Source organism: Cebus imitator, unplaced genomic scaffold, assembly GCF_001604975.1.
Source record: "Cebus imitator isolate Cc_AM_T3 unplaced genomic scaffold, Cebus_imitator-1.0 Scaffold4, whole genome shotgun sequence".
NCBI lineage: Eukaryota > Metazoa > Chordata > Mammalia > Primates > Cebidae > Cebus > Cebus imitator.
The window spans coordinates 160,136-184,742 of record NW_016107319.1 but is presented as its reverse complement, the minus strand read 5'-3'; the positions used below and the strand labels follow the sequence as shown (position 1 = coordinate 184,742).

Here is a 24,607-nt window from a genome sequence, read left to right as displayed (position 1 = left end):
ATAGAATTTGCATGTGTCATGTAATACTCTTTGTTTTCAACCATTAAAAAATATGAAATCCGGTTGAGCGTAGTGGCTCATGGCTGTCATCTCAGCACTTTGGGAGGCCGTGACGGGCGGGTTGCTTGAGGATAGGAGTTTGAGACCAGCCTGACCAACATGGTGAAACCCTGTCTCTACTATTAATATAAAAATTAGCCAGGCATGGTGGTGTGCACCTGTGGTCACATCTAGTCAGGAGGCTGAGGCAGGAGGATCGCTTGAACCCGGGAGGTGGAAGTTGCAGTGAGCCAAGATCATGCCACTGTACTCCCGGCTAGGTAAAAGAGTGAGGCCTTGTCCCCCACAAAAAAACAAATTAGCCAGGCACAGTGGAGCATGGCGGTCATCCCAGCTTCTTGGGAGGCTGAGACACGGCAATCGTGTGAACCCGGGAGGCGGAGGTCCCACTGAGCCAAGGTCATACCACTGCACTGCAGCCTGGGCAACAGAGCAAGACGCTGTCTCAAAAAAAATAAATCCATTCTGAGCTCATGGGTCATATATGGTCCTCAAGCCATTGTTGGCCAGCCCCTGGCTTAGAGGAATGTTCTGAGAGTTAGGTCACCCGCCACATTCTACTGCCAGCTCACAGTGGGACCCCAGAGCTGGTTAGCTCACCTCCCTGGCTCCAGATTTTGTCATGTGGAAGATGAAGGGGTTAGATCCCAAGCATGTCAAATACTGGGCCCTGCCCTCCCTTCTCATGCCCACAGCATACCTCCGTAGCCACTCATGGTGTTTCCCACTGAGTTATGTTCAAGCAGCCCTCCACGTGACTGCTGCCAGTGGATGGAGTTGAGCAAGAAATGGCATCTCGTTGCTCTTCGGCGACTCCGTGTTCCCTTCCAGCTCCAGTGCCCCTGCATTCAGCCGTGTACATCGCTTTCTTCTTACGCTCTGGTCCCTTGACTTGACCGGGGTGCTTTGATGAACTCTCTTGATGTTTTTTCAAATTTTTTTTTTTTTTGTATTTTTAGTAGAGACGGGGGTTTTTCCATGTTGGTCTGGCTGCTCTCGAATTCCTGACTTCAGGTGATCTGCCCGCCTCGGCCTCCCAAAGTGCTGGGATTACAGGCGTGAGCCACCGCGCCTGGCCTTTCTTTCTTTCTTTCTTTTTTTTTTTTTTAAGACAGAGTCTCAGTGGGGTGTGGTGCCTCATGCCTGTAATCCCAGCACTTTGGGAGGCCAAGGTGGGTGGATCACAAGGTCAAGAGATTGAGACTATCCTGGCCAACGAGGTAAAACCCGTCTCTACTAAAATACAAAAATTAGCCAGGCATGGTGGTGTGCACCTGTGGTCACATCTAGTCAGGAGGCTGAGGCAGGAGGATCGCTTGAACCCGGGAGGTGGAAGTTGCAGTGAGCCAAGATCATGCCACTGTACTCCCGGCTAGGTAAAAGAGTGAGGCCTTGTCCCCCACAAAAAAACAAATTAGCCAGGCACAGTGGAGCATGGCGGTCATCCCAGCTTCTTGGGAGGCTGAGACACGGCAATCGTGTGAACCCGGGAGGCGGAGGTCCCACNCAGCGCGATCTTGGCTCATTGCAACCTCTGCCTCCAAGGTTCTAGCAGTTCTCCTGCCTCAGCCTCCTGAGTAGCTGGGACTACAAGGGCAAGCCGCCACGCACCAATAATAACCTTTTGTATTTTTAGTAGACACGGAGTTTCACTGTGTTGCTCAGGCTGGTCACGAACTCCTGACCTCAGGTGATCTACCTGCCTCAGCCTCCCAAAGTGCTGGGATTACAGGCGTGTGTGCCACCGCGCCTGGCCTCTACTTGTTTTTTAAAAGTAAAAGTAATATCAGACTGGATGGGAGGTATATAGAATGTTTATTGTTTCTCCTTATTCAATAGTCTCTGCTAAGTATAACTATGAAATACTTGCTTTTCTATGTGTGATAGGTCTTATTTTTTCAAGACAGAGTCCTGTTCTGTCGCCCAGGCTAGTGTGCAGTGGTGCAATGTTAGCTCACTGCAACCTCCGCCTCCTGGGTTCAAGCGATTCTCCTGCCTCAGCCTTTGAGTGGCTGGTATTACATGTGTATGCCACCATGCCGACCTAATTTTTTTGTGTTTTTAGTAGAGATGGGATTTTGCCATGTTGGCCAGGCTGGTCTTGAATTCCTGGCCTCAAGAGATCCACCCACCTTGGCCTCCAAAAGTATTGGGATTACAGGCATGAGCCACCACGCCAGGGTGGTCTTTAAAAAATAGTAAGTGATGGATTTGCGTGGTAAAACTTAATTAAAACTGCACCAGATGCTATTCATACAGCGGGGCTTTGGGGCACGCAGCAACCTCAGCCTGCTGACATTCACCAGCAGGTCATCCTTTGTCCCTGTGTTGTAGGGCCTGTCCTGCGCATTGTAGGATGTTTCTTGGCTTCTGTGGCCTCCATCTGCCAGATGCTTAGTATTGCCTCTCCTGGATCTTCCCAGTGGCGACAGTGGAAAATGGTTCCGGGCATTGCGAAGTGACAAAATTCTCCCATTTGAGAGCCACCTTCCATAGGGAAAGGCCCAAGCCCTTCCTCCTAACTCACCAGTCACCTTGCTTTCCTCTCTCCGTGTTTCATGTGTGTTCTTCCAGAGACTCTCTGTTTTCACTGTAACGGTGGATACGTGTCATACGTGTAGTTATACTTACGTGATTCTGTTTACTTTGTCACAAGTGACAGTTAATCATATAGAAGTCCATGGCCTTTTTTTTTTTTTTTTTGAGACAAGGTCTCATTCTGCCGCCCGAGCTTGAGTGCGGTGAAGTGATGTGAGCTCACTGCAACCTCTGCCTCCCAGCCCCAAGTGATCCTCCCACCTCAGCCTCCCACGCAGCTGGGGCTACAGGCACACACCACCATGCCCAGCTAAGTTTTGTGATTTTTGCAGAGACAGGCTCTCAGTTTGTTGCCCAGGATGTTCTCAAACTCCTGAGCTCCAGCAGTTTACCCGCCTCTGCCTCCCCAAGTGCTGTGGTTGCAGGTATGAGCCACTGCACCCAGCCTTGATGGTGTTTTGGAAGGCCTTCTCTTAGAGGGAAAGATCCAAAGGCAGAGGGAGCTGGTGATGTGCTTTGGTCTTTGGTGCCCGGTAAGGTGGGGATATGGGTAGTTTTCTCACAGCTTTTTGCTCTGCACATTGGATTCCTTGTCAAAACCTACAATTTCCAGCTTGTCACCAAACTGCTTATCACTTCCTGCCCTGGCCTGCATTAGGAAGCCACAGCAGAAGATGCTTAAGAGCAGGACTGGCTTTTCTTTTCTTTTTTCTATCTTTTTTTAAAGAGACGGGGTCTTGTTTCTCTGCCTAGGCTGGAGTGCGGTGGGTTGATCACAGCTTACTGCACCCTCCAACTCCTGAGCTAAAGTGATTCTCCTGCCTCAGCCTCTCGAGTAACTGGGACTACAGGTGTGAGATATTGAATCCCACTACCAGCTTTACTTAACCTTTTCTTGACCTTCCTTGCCATTCAGTTTCCCAGAGAGTGGGAACCGGTTGTGGTGATGAATTTCCAGAGACAGAGTTTGTTGAGCTGTTTGGCAAGAAACAGATGGGCCTGGGTGTCAGTTGGAGACCTTGGTCTTGGCCAGGCATCGAAGCCTCTGACTACATTAGGATAAAATATGTGGCCCTCAGTTCCCCTAGAAGGTGTTGGAGTGTTTTTTCCACTGGGGCATTCCTGTGCTTCGAAGACGATGAGGTGTTTACCCAGCGGTGGGTATGATGGAACACAGAGGCCGGGGAAGGCCAGGGATTCCATCCAGAGGGACACATGGGGCTGTTTTTCTGGAATGCCAAGCCTGCTGTTTATCACGTCCACCTAATGCACTTTCCTAAAATAGCATCACCAGGCAGCCGTCAATATTTAACATTTTCTGTCTTGGATGATTTGTGAGCTTCTTGCCTTCTGTTTACCCTGTATCTCCTTTTGTTAGAGTACTTCATCATTCTCTGTGGTAATGATCTGCCCCGTCGTTCTCTGTTGATCATACCCTAGGGCCTGTGGAGACATGGCCATGACTTTGTCGTTTCATTTACATATGTATTTATTTTTGAGGCAGAGTCTTGTTCTGTGGCCCAGGCTGGAGTGCAGTGGCACAGCCTCAGCTCATTGCAACCTCCACCTCCCAGGTTCAAACCATTCTCCTGCCTCAGCCTCCCAAGGAGCTGGGACTACAGGTGTGCACCACCCCACCTAGCTAATTTTTGTGTTTTTAATAGAGACAGCGTTTCACCGTGTTGGCCGGGGCAGTCTTGAGCTCCTGACCTCATGATTCGCCTGCCTTGGCCTCCCAAAGTGCTGGGGTTACGGGTGTGAGCCACTGTGCCCAGTCAGACCTTGTCATCTTATGCTTGTACCCCCAAAGCACAGGGAACTTGGCAAATGGTACATGCTCTGTAAATGTATGTAGATAAATGAATGAACACAGGGATGAATGAAAGGTTGAAATAAATCACATTAGTTAGAAACTGTCTTGCAAATGACAGAAATCTAGTTTACATCAACTAGAGTAAGAAAAGAGGGGGATTTTTGAGTCACAAAACTGAAAACTGTAGAAAAAGAGTTTTACGTGTGAATGGGGCTGCAGGCATGGCCCGATCTAGGAGTTCTCAAGATACTGTTGGGAATAACATCTCTGTCTCTCAGCTATGTTTTCTTGGTGGCTTCTTTGTCAGCTGGCAGTTTCCTCCTCATTCTGTCACCTCTGCAAACCCTGTGAGCAGAGCCTTTTCCCCCAGTAGTTCATGCAGAGCCATGGAATTGAGTCTCATTGGTTGTGGTGATCACATGCTTATTCCTGAACCAATCACTGAGGCTGGGGAGTTGGGACGCTTGGGTCGGCCAGGGCTGGCTCATGTCTTTTAGAGCTTGGGGCCAAGGTGGGGGGTGAGGGAGGAAGTTCATCTGTGGCTGAAGCTCCTAGGTTGAGACTGGGAGAAGTTCCCCCAGAGAAAATCGCATATTACCATAAACAGAGCAGTAGATGGCAGGCAGGCAGTAAGAGCAGCCATCTGGACACAGGGCGTCAGGCTTTTTGGTGGGGGGCTGGAGTGTAGGTGTTCTATTCATTGATTTTCCCCATTTCTCAGAAAAGGGCACAGTTGCTCTTCATTGTGTATGAAGGACTTTTGCACCCTCAACCCTCGCCTATTACAAAGCTGCTGCAAACACCAGTCTCCACCTGCCTGGAGCCCCAATCATAGTGCCCGTCCTACCAGCCTCTGCGATTTTCAAACACTGCCTGTAGGGAACCTGGTTAAAGCCTGTGCTTCCACTAGACTTTGCGTCTCGAGGTTGCAAAGCCTGCCTCAGTCCCCAGCACATAGTAGGTGCTCAGTTAATAACCGAGGGTCAGATGGCTAAATGACCTCCTTCTTCTGGAGAAGCCAGGGCTGTGCACCCGAAAAGGGCTGTGTGATGTTCTGTCCCCTTTCTGTGTGCGCCCTGTGCTGCCAGAAGCTGGCATCGATTGGTCCTTGGGTCACCAAGGGGACTGGTACGTTTTGGTGGTGAGATGGCTGAGACCTGGCTTGCTTCACTGCTGAAGAAACACCTCTGATGTGCTCTCTGTCCTCAGGAAAATTCATCCACCCCTTCCCCCTATCTTACCCACTCCCACCCATCTATCATCTACCCGGCAGACATTCACCAAGTACGATGATCAGGACTCTGTCCCAGGCTCTGACAGTATAGCAGTGAAGACTGCAGGTAGTAATCTGCAGTCATGGGACATTTATTTTCACTGGGAGAGACAGACGGGAAACAATAGGCACATTTAATACATCTAGTGCCAGAGAAAGCCGTCCTAAGTGCTAGAGAAAAAGAGTCAGGTCTTTCTAACAGGGACGGCTTGCAGTTTTAAGTAGGGTGGTCCAAGCTCGCTGAGAAGGTGACACTTGAGTATGGACTTGATGGCGGTGAAGAGGCCAACCAGGGAGTGGCAAGAGTGTGTGCAAACGCCCGGGGCAGTCCTGTGCCCGTTCCTAGATGGGACAGCCATGGAGGCTGAAACAGTGGGAGTGAGGGGAGAGTGTGAAATGAGGCCAGATGAGGTCCAGGGAAGGGACTTTACAAATCAACTGGGCCCTGGGATCTGAGTCGGGACTTTGACTTCTACGCTAAAAAATAGGTTGACTTGGAGAGGTACTTTTTAAAAAATGACTTGTTTAGAGATGGGGGTGTCATTCTGTTGCCCAGGCTGGTACAGTGGCACAGTCACAGCTCACTGCAGTCTCAACCTCCTGAGCTCAAGTGATCCTCCTGCCTCAGCCTCCCTAGTAGCTAGGACTATAGGTGGCACGCCACTACACTTGACTTTTTAAAATTATTTATTATTATTATTATTTTGAGATGGAGTCTTGCTTTGTCACCCAGGCTGGAGTACAGTGGCACGATGTTGGCTCATTGCAACCTACATCTCCCAGGTTAAACTGATTCTCCTGCCTCAGCCTCCTGAGTAGCTGGGATTATAGGCACATGCCACCACGCCCAACTAATTTTTGTATTTTTCGTAGAGACAGCATTTGCCCTGGTGGCCAGGCTGGTCTTGAACTCCAGACATCAAGTGATTTGCCTGCCTCGGCCTCCCAGCGTGCTGGGATTACAGGCATGATCCATCCCGTCCGGCCGCCTAGCTTATTTTTAAAAAAATTTTTGTAGAGACACAGTCTTGCTATGCTGCCCAGGCTAGCCTCAAACTCCCGGCCTCAAGTGATCCTCACTCTTCAGCCTCTGAAAGCATTGGGATTATAGGAAGGAGCCGCTATGCCCATCCAAATTTATTTTTTATAATGGAAATACAATTGGCCATTTCAGAGTGTGCAATTCAGTGATTTTTTTGTATAGGTGATGTGACGGTCACCCAGTGGGTTTTGTGTGGGTGGTGTGATGGTCACCATTGGGTTTTGTATGGGTGGTGTGACGGTCTCCCAGTGGGTTTTGTGTAGGTGATATGATGGTCACCAGTAGGTTTTGTGTAGGTGGTGTGAAGGTCACCCAGTTTTGTGTGTGTGGTGTGACAATCAGCCAGTGGGTTTTGTGTAGGTGGTGTGATGGTCACCCAGGGGGTTTTGTGTGGGTGGTGTGATGGTCACCAGTGGGTTTTGTATGAGTGGTGTGATGGTCTCCCAGTGGGTTTTGTGTAGGTGATATGATGGTCACCAGTAGGTTTTGTGTAGGTGGTGTGAGGGTCACCCAGTTTTGTGTGGGTGGTGTGACAGTCACCCAGTGGGTTTTGTGTAGGCGGTGTGATGGTCACCCAGTGGGTTTTGTGTAGGTGGTGTGAGGGTCCCGCAGTAGGTTTTGTTTTTGTGGTGTGAGGGTCACCCAGTAGGTTTTGTGTGGGTGGTGTGACGGTCATCCAGTGGGTTTTGTGTTTGTGGTGTGAGGGTCACCAGGTGGGTTTTGTGTGGGTGGTGTGACAGTCACCCATTGGGTTTTGTGTAGGTGATGTGACGGTCACCCAGTGGGTTTTGTGTAGGTGATGTGACGGTCACCCAGTGGGTTTTGTGTAGGTGGTGATAGTCACCCAGTGAGTTTTGTGTAGGTGGTGTGATGGTCACCCAGTGGGTTTTGTGTAGGTGGTATCACGGTCACGCAGTGGGTTTTGTGTTTGTGGTGTGAGGGTCACCCAGTGGGTTTTGTGTGAGTGGTGTGACGGTCACCTAGTGGGTTTTGTGTAGGTGATATGACGATCACCAGTAGGTTTTGTGTAGGTGGTGTGAGGGTCACCCAGTTTTGTGTGGGTGGTGTGACAGTCACCCAGTGGGTTTTGTGTTTGTGGTGTGTCAGTCACCCAGTGGGTTTTGTGTAGGTGATATGATGGTCACCTAGTGGGTTTTGTGTAGCTGGTATGACGGTCACCCAGTGGGTTTTGTGTTTGTGGTATGACAGTCACCTAGGGGGTTTTGTGTTTGTGGTGTGTTGGTCACCCAGTGGGTTTTCTGTAGGTGACGTGATGGTCACCCAGTGGGTTTTGTGTAGGTGGTGATGGTCACCCAGTGGATTTTGTATAGGTGATGTGACGGTCACCCTGTGGGTTTTGTGTGGGTGGTGTGACTGTCACCCAGTGGGTTTTGTGTAGGTGGTGTGACGGTCACCCAGTGGGTTTTGTGTAGGTGATGTGACGGTCACCCAGTGGGTTTTGTGTAGGTGGTGTGACGGTCACCCAGTGGGTTTTGTGTGGGTGGTGTGATGGTCACCCAGTGGGTTTTGTGTGGGTGGTGTGACGTCACCCAGTGGGTTTTGTGTGGGTGGTATGACGATCACCCAGTGGGTTTTGTGTGGGTGGTGTAACGGTCACCCAGTGGGTTTTCTGTAGGTGGTGTGACGATCACCCAGTGGGTTTTGTGTGGGTGGTGTGATGGTCACCCAGTGGGTTTTGTGTGGGTGGTGTGACGTCACCCAGTGGGTTTTGTGTGGGTGGTGTGACGATCACCCAGTGGGTTTTCTGTAGGTGGTGTGACGATCACCCAGTGGGTTTTGTGTGGGTGATGTGACGGTCACCCAGTGGGTTTTGTGTAGGTGGTGTGACAGTCACCCAGTGCGTTTTGTGTGGATGGCGTTTTGTGTGGGTGGTGTGACAGTCGCTGATAATTCCAGGATTTTCATTACCCCAGAAGCAAGCCCTGTACCTCTTAGCACTTGCTCCCCAAGCCTTGCATTCCATCCCAGGCAACCACTCATCTGCTTTCTGTCTCTCTATGTTAGTTTACTCTTGACATTTCATATAAATGGAATCAAACAATAGGTGGCCTTTTCTCACTGGTTTCTTTTTTTTTTTTGAGACAGAGTTTTGCTCTTGTTGCCCAGGCTGAAGTGCCAACAGCATGACCTCAGCTCACTGCAACCTCCGCCTCCCGGGTTGAAGTGATTCTCCTGTCTCAGCCTCCTGAGTAGCTGGGATTACAGGCATCTGCCACCATGCTCAGATAATTTTAGTATTTTTAGTAGAGATGGGGTTTCTCCATGTTGGTCAGTCTGGTCTTGGACTCCTGACCTCAGGTAATCTGCCTGCCTTGACCTCCCAAAGTGCTGGGATTACAGGCGTGAGGCACAACGCCCGACCATGTGACTGGTTTCTCAGCATGATATTTTCAAGGTTTATCCATGTTTCAGCATGTATAAGAATTTCACTCCTTTTTGTGGCTGAATACTCTGTCATGTAGATACATGTAGACACTTTTGAGTAGAGGATTTTTGGGCTTGGCATGGTGGCTCACACCTGTATTCCCAGCCCTTTGGGAGGCCAAGGCAGATGGATCACCTGAGACCAGGAGCTCAAGACCAGCCTGGCCAACAAGGCAAAACCCCATCTCTGCTAAGAAAAATCCCAAAAGTTAGCTGGGTATGGTGTAGCACGTGCCTGTAATCCCAGCTACTTGGAGGCTGAGGCGTGAGAATCATTTGACCCTGGGAGGCTGAGGTTACAGTGAGCTGTGATTGTGTCACTGCACTCCATCCCGGACAAAAGAATGAGACTGTGTCTTAAAAAAAGTAAGATTCCAGTGTGCAGTTACCGCTTAGAAGATGGGAGCCAGGATGGGTGCAGCGGCTCATGACTGTAATCCCAGCACTTTAGGTGGCTGAGGCGGGCAGATCACCTGAGCTCTGGAGTTTGAGACCAGCCTAGGCAACATAGGGAGACCCTGTCTCTATAAAAATAAAAAAATGAGCTAGACATGGTGGTGTACGCCTGTAGTCCTAGCTACTGAGGAGGCTGAGGTGGGAAGAACTCTTGGGTCTGGGAGTTTGAGGCTGCAGTGAGCGATGATCAAACCACTGCACCCAGGGAATGTCTATCCCTATCGTTTCGAGCACCTTGCCTCCTCTTGGCATTGGAGCCTGGAAAATTACTGATCCATGCCTTAGCGTCATCTGTCTTGTTAATGTCAGAGCCACAACAGGAACCAGCTCTGCCTGCCCAGCTCTCACTCATGGGACCAGGTTAATGGATTCCTTGGAAGAATGATCTAAGGAATTTGGACCGAATCCTGTAACAAGAAGTAAAAACAGCTGCCACCTGTTGAGTTTTACTGAGCTTGGGCCCTGGCTAATAAGCACACTATGTAAGTGCCAGCTGCCCTTAAAAGCGTATCACGACTCGCATTTTATCGATGAGAAAACAGGGTCTGGAGAGGTGAAATAACTCAACTAGAGTCCCACAGCGGATACACGGCAAAGCATATGGTTTTTATTTTTAAGCTGTATGATCTTCCAGGAAGTAACAATGAAATGGCGGTCCCGAGACCCTGAAAGTACACGGGTTGATGGCCAGATGGCAGGGCTGTTTGGGTAGAGTGGGAGAGGCAGCTCCTTTGAATGGTGAGAGGGAGGAGCCCGGTGGCCACCTGGATGGAAGATGGTTTCAGGCAGAGGAAACTGCAGGGGCAAAGGCCTGGCGGTGGGATTGCGCCCCTCTGGGACATCGCTGAGAATGTTGATGCGTGAGGCCAGGTCTTTGCGCTCCTGGTCGTTCACTTATCCACTTCACTCCCGAAGTGTTTGGTGAGCACCTGCTATGTGCTAGCTACTGCCCCAGGCTTTTCCATGAGCTCCAGAAGCTGGCCAGTTGTGGCCACCTGGGGAGGGCCCAAGCCTGTCCCCAGGACCTGCCGCTGCTCCTGGATGATGTCGCACTCTGGGCATAGCAGTAAGCACTGGGCGTTGTGCTTGCAGGTGGCCCTCTGCACATTTGCTGTCTACGTGACCGTTGAAGAGAAGAACATCCTGGATGCCCAGAAAGCTTTCGTGTCCTTGGCCTTGTTCAATATCCTCCGGTTTCCCCTGAACATTCTCCCCATGGTCATCAGCAGCATCGTGCAGGTACAGGGGGAAGATGGGGCGACTTCAGAGAGGGGGTTCCAGGCAACAGAAGCATGGAAGTTCCCCAGAGTGCAGCCTCTAGACCGCACTCTGTATCTGGCTCTGCGAGGCCTGGACCAAGGCTGCCATGCTTTTGTCTGGTCATGCCTGAAAGAAGGAAAACGCATTTGACTTCTTGACAGAGAGCTTGCACTTGAGTATATGAAACAAATTGAATACAGCAAGGCTTTCCCATGCTCTGGAGCACTCTTTTTGAAGTGCTCTGTTCTCTTCTGTTCCTCCTCCATTCCTATCCTTTTTTTCAAAAAGTAGTTCTTGTTTGACTTGATTGATTTTACAGCCCACTGATAGGTCTTGCCTACCCACACTTTGAGAAACCCCAACCTTATGGCCGGGTGCAGTGGCTCACACCTGTAATCCCAGCACTTTGGGAGGCTGAGGTGGGTGGATTACCCCTGAAGTCAAGAGTTTGAGATCAGCTTGGCCAAGATGGTGAAACCTCTCTCTACTAAAAATACAACAATTAGCCGGGCATGGTGGTGGGCACCTATAATCCCAGCTACTTGGGAGGCTGAGGCAAGAGAATCGCTTGAATCCAGGAGGTGGAGGTTGCAGTGAGCTGAGGTCATCCCCTTGCACTCCAGCCTGGGTGACACAGCAAAAACTCCGTCTCATAAACAAAGAAGAAAAACCCCAACCTTACGGCTAGGCATGGTGGCTCACGCCCGCAGTCCCAGCATTTTCGGAGGCCAAGGCAGGTGGATCTCTTGAGCCCTGGAGTTTGAGACTAGCCTGAGCAATATGGCGAAACCTTGTTTATACAAAAAGGAAAATTAGCCAGGTATGGTGGTGTGCCCCTGTACTCGTAGCTACTAAGCAGGCTGAGGTGGGAGGATCACCTGAGCTCAGGAAGTCAAGGCTGCAGTGAGTCGTGTTCACACCACTACATTCCAGCCTGGGTGAAGGGAATAAGACTCTGTTTTTTTTTTTTTTTTTTAAAAAAAACAAAAACTAATCTAGACCCTGTAGAATCTCTAAAATTCATGCCAGTGACTATGTAAGGAGGGGCAGCTTACTGCTTTGTCACAGTTGGGCACTCTTGGAAGCTCCTGTCACTTTTCTGCACTGTTTTCACATTCTTTGCCTGAGCATTGCACATATCCATTTTGAAAACTCTGTTTCAACCACATAGACAAATCAACCTTAAAATTTGATAGTATAGCTGATTGTTCACTTTGTCAAAAACCAGATGCCCTTTTTATTATGAAAAATGTCAGATGTACACAGAAGTAGAATAGCTTGAAGCTTGTAAGCTGGTATTAAAAAAAAAAAAAAAAAAAGGCCAGGTATAGTGTTTCATGCCTGTAATCCCAGCACTTTCAGAGGCTGACTTGGGTGGATCTATTGAGGTTAGGAGTTCGAGACCAGCCTGGCCAACATGGGGCTCTACTAAAAATACAAAAATTAGTCGGGCATGGTGGTGGATGGCTATAATCCCAGCTACTCTGGAGGCTGAGGCATGAGAATTGCTTGAACCCAGGAGGTGGAGGTTGCAGTGAGCTGAGATTATGCCATTGCACTCCAATCTGGGCAACAGAGTCTCCAAAAAAAAAAAGAAAAATAGAAAAGGAATCATACAACATGAACCCCGTGCACACATCACTCAGATTCATTTTTTTAAATGCTAAACTCTGCTCTTTCCTTCCTTCTTTCTTTGCTGAAAAATTTTAAAGCAAATCCCAAACCCCTTACATTCCACCCATAAATACTTCAGCCTGTATTTCTTCTTTTGTAAGTATACCACCATCGTCATGTCTAAGCAAATTAACAGTAATTTTTTACGATAATACTCAGCCCCTGTCTGTTTTTTCTGGAGTCTCTCAGAAATGCCTGTCCCATTGGGCTGCTGGAATCAGATCTGTTGCATTTGCTGTTATGTTTCCAGAGTCCCTTTTCCTCCAGGCCAGGCCTGTGCCCTTCTCTTCTTTACTTTTTTTTTTTTTTTTTGGTTGGAATCTCATTTTGTTGCCCAGTCTGGAGTGCAGTGGCATGATCTTGGCTCATTGCAACCTCCCCCTTTCCAGGTTCAAGTGATTCTCCTGCCTCAGCCTCCTGAGTAGCTAGGACTAGCACAGGTGCACACCACCATGCCTGGGCAATTTTACATGTTTTTTTAGTAGAGGCAGGGTTTTACCATGTTGGCCAGACTGGTCTTGAACTCCTGACCTCAGGTGATCTGCCCGCCTCGGCCTCCCAAAGTGCTGGGATTACAGCTGTGAGCCACCGTGCCCAGCCATTTGCCCATTTTTTCTGAAATACCTTTTGTGGGGTTTTAAAGCAAAAGAAAGAAGAATGAAAACCTGTTTCTTTTCTTTTTTTTTTTTTTTTTTTTTTTTTTTTTTTTTTTTTTTTTTTTTTTTTTTTTTTTTTTTTTTTTGTTCTAAAGTGTACGCTGGTCTAAGAAGTGTGGGGCCTTCGGAAATAAGGAAGGATGTGTGCCCCGCCGCACCTAGGGAAACTCCTGAAAGTTAGCTTAGGTTTGTTTTGCAAAAATGCTTTTCAAAAGTAACTCTCCCCTGCCATTGCTCTTTGTATAGGCGAGTGTCTCTCTCAAACGCCTGAGGATCTTTCTGTCTCATGAGGAGCTGGAACCCGACAGCATCGAGCGGCTGCCTGTGAAAAACGGTATGTGTGTTGGTTCTGGTTTCTGGAAGCGGCCGCCGTCCCATCTCCCGCTGGTCCTCCCTACCTGCTGTTCTTTCCCTTGGCCGCTGTCAGGTTTGACTCTGCCCAGCTGCTGGTCTGAGGCACCGCAGAGCCCGAGGAAGGGAAGGGAAGCCCGGCCTCCTAGGCCGCTGTCTTGTCTTTTACTTCCCAGGCGGGTGAACTTGAACTTGTACTTTTGTTTTCTTGCTGAGAGGCAGCTGCTGGGTGAGGCTTCCCCCTGGGAGTCACTTTCCAGGGCTTTGACCTTGTTTCTATTCTGGGCTAAATGAGGACTCTGGAGGCTGGCCCGCCTCCACCACCCACAAGCTGTGTAAACTTAGGTCTCAGCCCCTGTTTTATCTAGATAAGGGAAACAAAATTATCTGTGGCCGAGTGTTGTTTGGAATTTTTTTTTGTTTTTTTGAGTCAGGGTCTCATTCCATTGCCCAGGCTGGCTGGAGTGCAGTGGAGCAATCATGGCTCACTGCAGCCTTGAGTTTGCGGGCTCAGGTGATCTTCTGTCCTTAGCCTCCTAAGTAGCTGGAACTGCAGGCACACAGCACCATACTTGGCTAATTTTTTGGTATATTTTGTGGAGACAGGGTCTTGTCATGTTGCCCAGACTGGTCTCGAACTCCTCAGCTCAAGCAGTCCACCTGCCTCTCCCGTTCCCTAAGTGCTGGGCTTACCAGCATGAGCCACTGCACCTGACCTTTTTTTTTTTTTTTTTCCCTAATCCTAATTTTTTTTTTTTAGAGAGACAGGGTCTTGCTGTTTTCCTCAAGTTGGTCCTGAACCCCTGGGCTCAAGAGTCCTTCTGCCTCAGTCTCCCAGTGTGCTGGGATTACAGGCATGAGCCACTGCACCAGGCAATGGATTTTTTTTTTTTTTTTTTTGGAGAAGGGGTCTTGCTCTGTCTCCAGGCTGGAGGGTAGTGGCACAATCTCGGCTCGCTGCAACCTCCGCCTCCTGGGTTCAAGCGATACTCCTGCCTCAGCCTCTCAAGTAGCTGGGATTACAGGCGCCCACCACCATGCCCAGCTAATTTTTGTATTTTTTGTAGAAACGGGGTTTTACCATGTTGGTCTTGATCTCCTGATCTCGTGATCTGCCCGCCTTGGCCTCCCAAAGTGCTGGGATTACAGGTGTGAGCTGCCACGCCTGGCCTGGCCATGGATTTTTATTGGCAGGTTTGTTTATTTTGTAGCTTGTTAATTTATCATTTCCCAGCTCATCTCCCTGTGCAAGGGCTCTTATCAGCAACTCTCTCTCCAGGCACTTAATAATAAATATTAGACTGGGCACGGTGGCTCATGCCTGTAATCCCAGCACTTTGGGAGGCTGAGGCGAGTGGATCACTTGAGGTCAGGAGTTCGAGACCAGCCTTGCCAACATGGTGAAAACGCATCTTTTGAACCTGGGGGCAGAGGTTGCAGTGAGCCGAGATCACACCAGTTTTTGTGTTGTTCTTTTGCTGTTTTTTTCTTTTTGTTTTTTGAAACAGAGTCTTGCTCTGTTGCCCAGGCTGGAGTACAGTAACAAGATCTCTACTTCAGCCTTGGTGACAGAGTGAGACTCTATCTCAAAAAAGAATAAGTAAATACTCATGGCAGTAAGTGCAGTGACACTGTAACTTACAGAGCCCCTGCCGTGCACGTTGTGTTCCAAGGATATTAGTGTACCAGTTTCTCCATTACTCACCATGGCACCCCTAGAAGAAGGTGACGGAAACCCCCATTTTCCAGATGAAGAAACTGGCCTCTGAAACTTGCCTGAGATTGCACAGCTGATGAAAAGAAGAGCCAGCATTCACAGCCACAGCCAGCTGGTAGAGTTGGTGCTCTTTCAGGCCATAGGGTGTTGCCTCACTGAGATTTACTGAGCACCTACTAAGTGCCAGCCATTGTTGCAAGTGCTCTGTGTGCACTGACTCATAAACACCCCACCACAGCCCTCTGAAGTCAACTGCGTGACTGTCAACTGTATTTTACAAATGAAAAAGTGAGGCACAGGCTGGGTACAATGGCTCATACTTATAATCCTAGCCCTTTGGGAGACCAAGGCAGGAGGATTGCTTGAGGCCAGGGGTTTGAGACCAGTCTGGGTAATACAGTGAGACCATGTTGAAACAGAAATTAAAAAACCAGGCATGGTGGTACACCTGTAGTCCTAGTTACTTGAGAGACTGAGGCAGGAGGACTGATTGATCCCAGGAGTTCAAGGTTACAGTGAGCTATGATCATGCTGCCGTCCTCCAGCCTAGGCATCAGAGTGAGACCCTATTTCAAAAAAGGAAAAAAAATGGCACAGAGAAGTTACATAACTTGCCCATTGCTACCCAGCTACGAAGTGGTAGCCTCAGGATTCAAACCCATACTGTTTGGCTCCAGAGTCCAATGAATGTGGTCAGAAGACTGAATGTGTGTAAATGTCGGTTATACCATGTGAGCCGTGCTTGGCATCTTGCAGGCGCTTACGTGTTCTTCAGTGGCACCTAAAACATTTGACACAATTGACATGGCACCTGGTGCATAGAAGGTGCTAGACAGATTGTGGGAGTTGTCACTTCTCCAGTCTCAGCGACACGATCTCAGCATCTTTAGCTCAGCCCCTTGGAGCAGGATTTCTTATCCTGGGAGCTCCTGACATTTGGAGACACGTGATTCTTTGTTGCTGGGGACTGTCGTGTGCACTGTGGGAAGGTGAGCAGTAGCCCTGGACTCTGCCCGTTAGATACAGGAGCACCCACCCCAATTTTCACCGCCAAAAAATGTCTCCAAACACTGCCAGATGCTCCTTGAGGAGCATAGTTGCCTCCAGTTGAGAACCATGGCCCAAGAGGATGTGGTCTCCTCCTCCCAACATCCCTGGGCTGTGGGCATCTGGTTTCTGCTGCCGCAGTCTCCCACATCCCCTCACATGATGAGGGAATGGTTCCATCTGCTCTGGGGTCAGATTTCTCTGCAAAACACAGGCTGAAATTTGAGGCGGCCGGAGGGGGCTTCTTGCTACTGAAGTTGTTCACAACTCAATGCAGGAAATCCCGGGGCCCTGGGGTGCCGCCAGCACCCCAGCCCCTCCTTCTTGCCTTAATAGTGGCCTCCTAGGTGGTTGGGCTTTGTGGAATGTGTAGCACACTCTAGCCAGTGGGGCCCCCTTGGCAGCTCTCCTCTCCCAAGCCTGACTGTTGTCTGCAACCTCTCTGGCTCCACTGGCTTTTCTTAAATTCCTTACATAGGAGCTCCCCCTTTCCTCATTCCACATCCTCTCTTTTGAAAGAGCTGAGTGAGAAGGTTAATCTAGGTTAACCAGGAACTTCCCCTCTCTGTAGGTTTTTTGTTTCTTTGATACGTGGAGGAAATTACTTCTTCATTTGACAACTTAAACAAAAATACTCCTGTGTTATCTCTGGATGGTTTTACATAATTCAGAGAGTTGCTTTTCTGTTTTCTTTTTTTTTCTTTTTCTTTTTTTTTTTAGATGGAGTCTGACTCTATTGCCCAGGCCGGAGTGTAGTTGCACGATCTCTGCTCACTGCAACCTCTGCCTTTGGGTTTCAAGCGATTCTCCTGCCTTCGCCTCCCAAGTAGCTGGGATTACAGGCGCCTGCCACCTCACTTGGCTAATTTTATATTTTTAGTAGAGACGGGGTTTTACCATGTTGGCCAGGCTAGTCTCCAACTCCTGACCTGAGGTGATCTGCCTGCCTCGGCCTCCCCAAGTGCTGGGATTACAGGCGTGAGCCATTGTGCCCGGCCTGCTTTTCTTTTAAGTGAGAGACATGGAATAAAAGGATAATAACGGTCGGAAAAGTAAAACAAGACAGAGGTGCCAGGAGATTTAGAAGCACGGAGCCGGCCGGGCGTGGTGTCTCACACTTGTAATCTCAGCACTTTGGGAGGCCGAGGTCAGCAGATCCCTTGAGGCCAAGAGTTCGAGACCAGCCTGGGCAGCATGCCAAGACCCTGTCTCTATAAAAAACACAGGGAAAAAAAAATTAGCGGGGCATGATGGTACTCATCCTGTAGTCCCAGTTGCTCAGGAGGCTGATGTGAGAGAATCGCTTGATCCTGGGCCAGACCAGACCCTATCCCAGAAGAAGATGGAAACTCGGAGCCATATAACGTGGCCTTTGTCTCCAACACTGTCCCCTCCCCCATGCCCTGATACTGCACTTCCTGTTTTGTATCCTCTTTTTTTGAGTTGTGACTGTGTTTTAGAAAGATCCACCTGCTGCGATGTGTGTGGGTGGTGTGGCTGGGGGAGGAAGAGAGAGTACACGGGGAGAAGGGTGAACAACCTCCCTTAGAACTTCAAGGAGGGCCCAGTGGTGTGATGCAGGCCACCCCGATGGAGAGAGCTTTGCATGTGGACACCACCTGTTTCCCACTGACGTTGGCCACTGCTTGGCCTTCCCAGCTGGGGCTGCCCTGGACCTGCCTGAGAGGCGCCAGGGCGTCCAGAGCATTGAGTAACCCCCGTGGGGTCCCTGCCTCTGGAGTCGTCTTGGAGATGAGCGTCTGGGTGGTGCAACCCCGTCTTACAAGGACAGCCTTCTTGCCGTTTCCTTTTGCTTTCTGGGTCGGGGGCTGCCTCCAAAACTGCAGGTTGGGGTTCTTCTTTCACAACCTGTGGCTGATGTCACCAGATAATGCCTGGTGCCATTCATGTCGAGCGTCGGGTGGAACAACTTGGGCAGAAAAAGAGGGTGTTCTGCTCATGCGGAGTCCCACGGCTCAGCCTGGGTCTGACGTGTTGTCTCTGTGCTCTCTAGGCGGGGGCACGAACAGCATCACTGTGAGGAATGCCACATTCACCTGGGCCAGGAGCGAACCTCCCACACTGAATGGGTAAGCCGGGACATGGACACGTGATGGCGTGGAGAGAGCCACAGGGCTTTGGTCAAAGGTGGGTTAAATTCCCACTGCACTCCATCTCTGTGACTTTGAACAACTCACTTTGCCCTTCTAAGCGTCAGCTTACCCATCTGGAAAATCGGTCCAGGTACACCTCCTTGGGCTGTCTCCAGAAGCAGACACAAAGGTGCTCAGCACAGAGGGTTCCCTCTGATTATAAGTCACAGCAGCCTTGGACAGCTAGGCTTAGACAACATAGGGGGTTTTTGACTCCCGTAAGTGGGAAGTTCTGCTTTCAGGTGTGGTGTGATCCAGGGACTTTGCCATCGGAACTTTCTGCATATTCTCTTTGTTCTACTTTGTCCTGGGCTGCTTTATCCTCACGCATCCTCTCCCCTTGTGATTGCAAATGGCCCTGACAGCTCCCACTGTGTGTCCTGCTGGTAGGAGACCTGCCTACTTTTTACTGACCCAGATTGGGTCCTCTGCCCTCCATGACTCAGTCACTGTGACTGCAGATACTGTGCTGACTGGCCAGGCTCAGTCAGAGGCTGCGATGCTGCTGAGCTCCAGTGCTCCTCAGCTGCCCGGCCCACCTTTCTCATCAGCTCTCTACCCGGCACCCCACACGCTACAGTCCTTAGCGTTCCCAGGCACGTGGTATCTAGGAAGCTGGCCTCATCCCCAGGCATCTTGTTAAGCACCTCTCATTCTTTTCTGACCAGAGGCCTTGATCAGCAGCTGCTTGAGGTTCTCTAAAGGAATCCACAAACCACAGAGGCAATGGGGCCCTTTTAGAGGTTTAGCTTCTGCCTGGGTAGCCAGATCGCTGCCATGTTTTGTCATATAGGAGACAAACTCTCCAGAGAAAAGAATCTGTGTAACGCCTGCGTTGAGAATTCATGGTGAAACTGCATGCTTAGGAAGTTCTTCCTTATGTCTAACTTAAATCCTGCCTGCTTCAACTGTAGCTGTTCTCTCTTGTTGAGTCCCACAACTAATCTGGATCTGTGTCCCTTCCCTGACCAAATGGTTTTCCTCTTCCAGTTACCTTCCCACCATGGGCCCCCAGAACCTTTCTCTAACCCTTTTATCTCGTCAGCCTGTAAGAATGTTTCAGTCTCACATGGGTAATGGCAGGTACTGTCTCACTGGGCTCCGGCCCTCTCAGGCCCCATAATCCTTCCCTCCCAGCTCAGGAACAGAAAGCCTGTAAGTGCCATCATGCAGCAGTGTAGTAAGAATGAAACAGTCGGCGACAGCAACAACTATCAGCATTTCCACTAATACTGTGACATCGGAAGGGCAGCAGTTAAAAAGCATATTCCGCTGGGGGTGGTGGCTCATGCCTGTCATCCCGGCACTGTGGGAGGCCCAGGCGGGCAGATCACCTGAAGTCCGAAGTTCGAGACCAGCTGGCCAACATGGTGAAACCCTGTCTCTACCAAAAATATGAAAATTAGCTGGATGTGTTGGTGCCCGCCTGTAATCCCAGCACTTTGGGAGGCTGAGGCAGGCAGATCACTGGAGGTCAGCGGTCTGTGACCAGCCTGGCCAACATGGGGAAACCCCATCTCTACTAAAAATACAAATATTAGCTGGGTGTGGTGGTGCTCGTCTGTAATTTCAGCTACGCGGGAGGCTGAAGTAGGAAAATCACTTGAACCTCAGAGACGGAGGTTGCAGTGAGCCGAGATCACGTCACTGCACTCCGGCCTGGGCCACAGAGTGAGACTCCATCTCAAAAAAAAAAAAAAAAAAAAAAAAAAAAAAACAGGCCGGGCGTGGTGGCTCAAGCCTGTAATCCCAGCACTTTGGGAGGCCGAGGCGGGTGGATCACGAGGTCAAGAGATCGAGACCATCCTGGTCAACATGGTGAAACCCCGTGTCTACTAAAAATACAAAAAATTAGCTGGCCATGGTGGCGCGTGCCTGTAATCCCAGCTACTCAGGAGGCTGAGGCAGGAGAATTGCCTGAGCCCAGGAGGCGGAGGTTGCTGTGAGCCGAGATCGCGCCATTGCACTCCAGCCTGGGTAACGAGCGAAACTCCGTCTCAAAAAAAAAAAACCACCATAATTAAATAAATAAATAAACTGGGCTGCAGAGTGAGACTTTGTCTCAAAAAAAATGCATAAATAAATCAAATAAATAAAGCACATTCCATGTAAGTGATCCCAGCAAAGCCTCGGGTGTGCCGCCTTCCCTGGGAGATTGGAGGTGCTGCTCTGGCTGTGCTGCGGGCACTCGGCGTGTTGTGGGGCCGTCCTGCTTCATGTAACAGGCAGTCTTGGGAGAGAATGTAGAGCTTATTTTGTTTTGCTTTCTGCTGTTTGTTAAAGGATGGTTCCAACAGAGACAACTTCCTGAAATTCAACTCAGATTTATTCAAGTCCATCTCCCTTTTTGACCCTTCGGTGGCTCCCGCTGGCAGAGGTCAGGTGTCTTAACACACAGTCCTTCCAGGGCGTCCTTCCAGGTGCTGCCAGGCCTGGCCACCACCCACCTCAGCGCCATCTCATCCCTGTTCACACCCCATGCCGTCACCCCTTTAAACCCGTCTCCCACTCTCCCTGTGTTTCTATGTCTGGGACTTTCCTGCTTTTCTGTCAGAGTTTTTGTTTGTTTGAGACAGAGTCTTACGCTCTCGCTCAGGCTGGAGTGCAGTGGCGCGATCTCCACTGACTGTAGCCCCTGCCTCCGGGGTTTGAGCGATTCTGCTGCCTCAGCCTCCTGAGTAGCCGGGACCACAGGTGCCCGCAACCATGCTGGGCTAAGTTTTCTTGGTATTTTTAGTAGAGACGGGATTTTACTATTTTGGCTAGGCTGGTCTCGAACTCTTGACCTCGTGATTCACCTACCTGGGCCTCCCAAAGTGTTGCGATTACAGGCGTGAGCCACCGCACCTGGCCCCAGAGTTTGTCTTGAGGTGTCCTCTCTTTTCAGACCTTGCCTTGTGCCCCTAGTGAAGTTTCTGCCCCTCCCTTGGCTTGGTGTGACGAGATTCCTCAGGTCATTCCCTGCCTCTGTTCTCTGAGGTACACCTGTCACCTGTCTTGCACCCGGAGGCCCCCTGATACGGGTCACTGAACTGAACTCAGCAGGAGAAACAGAAGGAATGCTGAGGCCTTCGGTGCTTAGGACGGCCCTGCCTTCTGTCTGTCTCTGCTTGGGGTAAATGGAGGCTCGGTGGACAGGGGCATTAGCCCGGCAGGCCTCACCCAGCGCGGCTGAGTAAGGTGTGTGGTGTCGTTTCAGCATCACCTTCTCCATCCCGGAAGGTGCCTTGGTGGCCGTGGTGGGCCAGGTGGGCTGCGGAAAGTCGTCGCTGCTCTCGGCCCTGTTGGCCGAGATGGAGAAAGTGGAGGGGCACGTGGCTATCAAGGTAGGATGGGGACCAGGGAGGGGGGCGGTGGGAAGCTGGTGGCCTCAGGAAAAGCTCAAAAATGATGCCATTTCTTTTGCCTGTGCCTGTGCCAGAAGTGGGAGCAGAACCGTGTCTTCCTCCTCCTCCTCCGTCTTTCTGTCTTTCTCCCTCATTCTTTCTCTCCTGCTTTGTGTCATCCTAGAAGGCGGGATTTTGGTATCATTTCTTTCCATCTGTATCGCACTTAGAATAGTGCCCAGTATGTAGTAGGTACTTAATAAATATCTATTTTGCTATCTCCTTATTAAGCTTTTTTTGTTTTGTTTTGTTTTGTTTTTTTTGAGACAGGGTTGGGTCTTGTCACCCAGGCTGGAGTGCAGTGGTGCGATCTTGGCTCACTGAAGCCTCTGCCTCCTGGGTCCAAGCGATTCTCCTGCTTCAGCCTCCTGAGTAGCTGAGATTGTAGGCATGTAGCATCATGTCTGGCTAATTTTTATGTTTTTTAGTAGAGACAGGGTTTTACCATGTTGGCTAGGCTGGTCTTGAACTCCTGACCTCAAGTAATCTGCCTGCTGACCTCCCAAAGTGCTGGGATTACAGGCATGAGCCACCACACCCGGCCACTTAATAAATATTTAGTAGACATGTGAAGTCTCCCTGTGGTACGCGGCCTGTATCTCCTTCCCTTGCATCTCAGCCTGTCATTGAGTATCTCTGGTCTCTTTGGGTCTCCCTGGGTTGTTCTTTATGGAATCTCTGCGTATCTTTTCTTATAAATAGAACAAAATAAAAATGTTTATTTATGTGGTTGGAATATTTTATTAGATCATTCCTTAAAGGGAACAGTTTAAATTTTTAGTGTTTGTAGAATTCTTAATATGGTGCTAAAAGAAGACTGCAGTTTTACTGCTGATAAATAGTGTACTTTGAATTAAGTTGAAGCTCCCCAGGAATGAACTTAAGAGGCTGCTTTACAAATTAGTCTCACTGGAAATCAACAGCCTTGGTGTGCATTTAGTTTGTGCCTCCTCGAAGGCTTTTCCTAGCATAACAATATGGCCCTGGAAGTTTTGTTTCCATCATTTCCAGGAGTGTGGTCTGCAGCCAGCTCATCTTGGAGGAAGACGGGCAGCTAAAGAACCCCAGGCTTGGCTGGGTGCGGTGGCTCACATGTGTAATTCCAGCACTTTGGGAGGCTGAGGTGGGTGGATCATGAGGGTGGGAGTTCAAGACCAGCCTGGCCAACATGGCAAAACCTCATCTCTACTAAAAATACATTAGCCGGGTATGGTGGTAGGTGCCTGTAATCTACCAACTCAGGAGGCTGAGGTGGTAGAATTGCTTGAACCCAGGAGGTGGAGGTTGTAGTGAGCTGAGATTGTGCCATTGCACTCCAGCCTGGGTGACAAGATTAAGACTCCCTCTCAAAAAAAAAGAACTCCAGACTCAAAGAAGCTTGGGAAATAATGCAGGCATACTCTGACCCCTCCCTCTTGGAGATTTATAATAAACGTTAGCAAATTAAAGGCTCTAATACGTCCAGCAATGAGAAAAATTCTATTAACTCTTTAACCTCATGTGTCCCAGACATATTGCCTGCACCTCTTTAGTGCCTGTGCAACTGCACATTTGTCTCTTGGAATCTGCCTTTGGGAATATCAAGTTTATGACTTTGTTTGACACACAGTTTTGCTTTGTTGTCCAGGCTGGAGTGCAGTGGCCAGATCTCAGCTCACTGCAACTTCCACCTCCTGGGTTCAAGTGAATGATTCTCCTGCCTCAGCCACCTTATTAGCTGGGATTACAGGCACACGCCACTACCATGCCCGGCTAATTTTTGTATTTTTAGTAGAGACAGGGTTTCACCATGTTGGCCTGTGTAGTCTAAAACTCCTGACCTCAAGTGATCTGCCTACCTCGGCCTCCCAAAGTGCTGGGATGACAGGCATGAGTCACTGCTCCTGGCCTAATTTGTGACGTTTTTATTTCCGAGCAAAACCCTTTGTTCGGTATTTATACAATGTCTGTAGAAAGTATACATTGTGGTTGGGTCCAAACTGCTGACCTTTAGCTGTTGTTTTAAGAACTGTTCGGTCATTACTTTCAAGTTCCTGCCATAAAAGAAGATGAATGAACTATGCGAGCTAGATTAATGGAAGAAAATCCCACATCATGGTGGGATCCACATGGCTTCCTGTTTTCTTAACCCCAGGTTTCTGCTATCCCCACACTATTGTCATTTCAGGCCAGATAATTATTCATTATTGGTTATTTTTGTCTGGTGAGGGGAGTGCTAGAACTATGTATAAAGTGTTTATCTTTTCCCAAATATTTTAGTTGGTGTGGTTGATATATATTATGTCTGAATTTTTTGTGGGTGGTTTGGTAAGGCACCTATGTTGACATTTTGGCTTCTTATAAGTTAGGATATTCAAGTCCGCAGGTTAGTTATTTATCTGAGAATTTAGAGTAAGGATCAGGGCACCTGGGACCTGCTGTAAGCTTTGCCCTCTCTCGAATTCTGTTATTCAAGAACCTTCTGGCTGGGTGTGGTGGCTCGTGCCTATAATCTCAGCACTTTGGGAGGCTAAGGCAGGTGGATCACCTGAAGTCAGGAGTTTGAGACCAGCCTGGTCACCATGGCGAAACCTTGTCTCTACTAAAAATATAAGAATTATCAGGCCTGCTGGTACATGCCTATAATCCCAGCTACTCAGGAGGCTGAGGCAGGAAAATTCCTTGAACCCAAAGGCAGAGGTTGCAGTGAGCTGAGATTGTGCCACTGTATTCCAGCCTGGGTGATAGTGAGACTTC

General features: G+C 49.4%; 1 protein-coding gene across 1 annotated transcript in view; it reads left to right on the top strand.

The window, feature by feature from the left end:
• The window catches only part of ABCC1 (ATP binding cassette subfamily C member 1), a 202,171-nt gene that overhangs the window by 112,391 nt on the left and 65,173 nt on the right, over window positions 1-24,607 (top strand). The window contains exons 13-16 of the mRNA XM_017533114.2: window positions 10,720-10,866; window positions 13,464-13,551; window positions 18,347-18,422; window positions 21,685-21,811. Of these exons, the coding sequence (XP_017388603.1) occupies window positions 10,720-10,866; window positions 13,464-13,551; window positions 18,347-18,422; window positions 21,685-21,811 (438 nt within the window). The remainder of the gene's footprint in view (window positions 1-10,719; window positions 10,867-13,463; window positions 13,552-18,346; window positions 18,423-21,684; window positions 21,812-24,607) is intronic.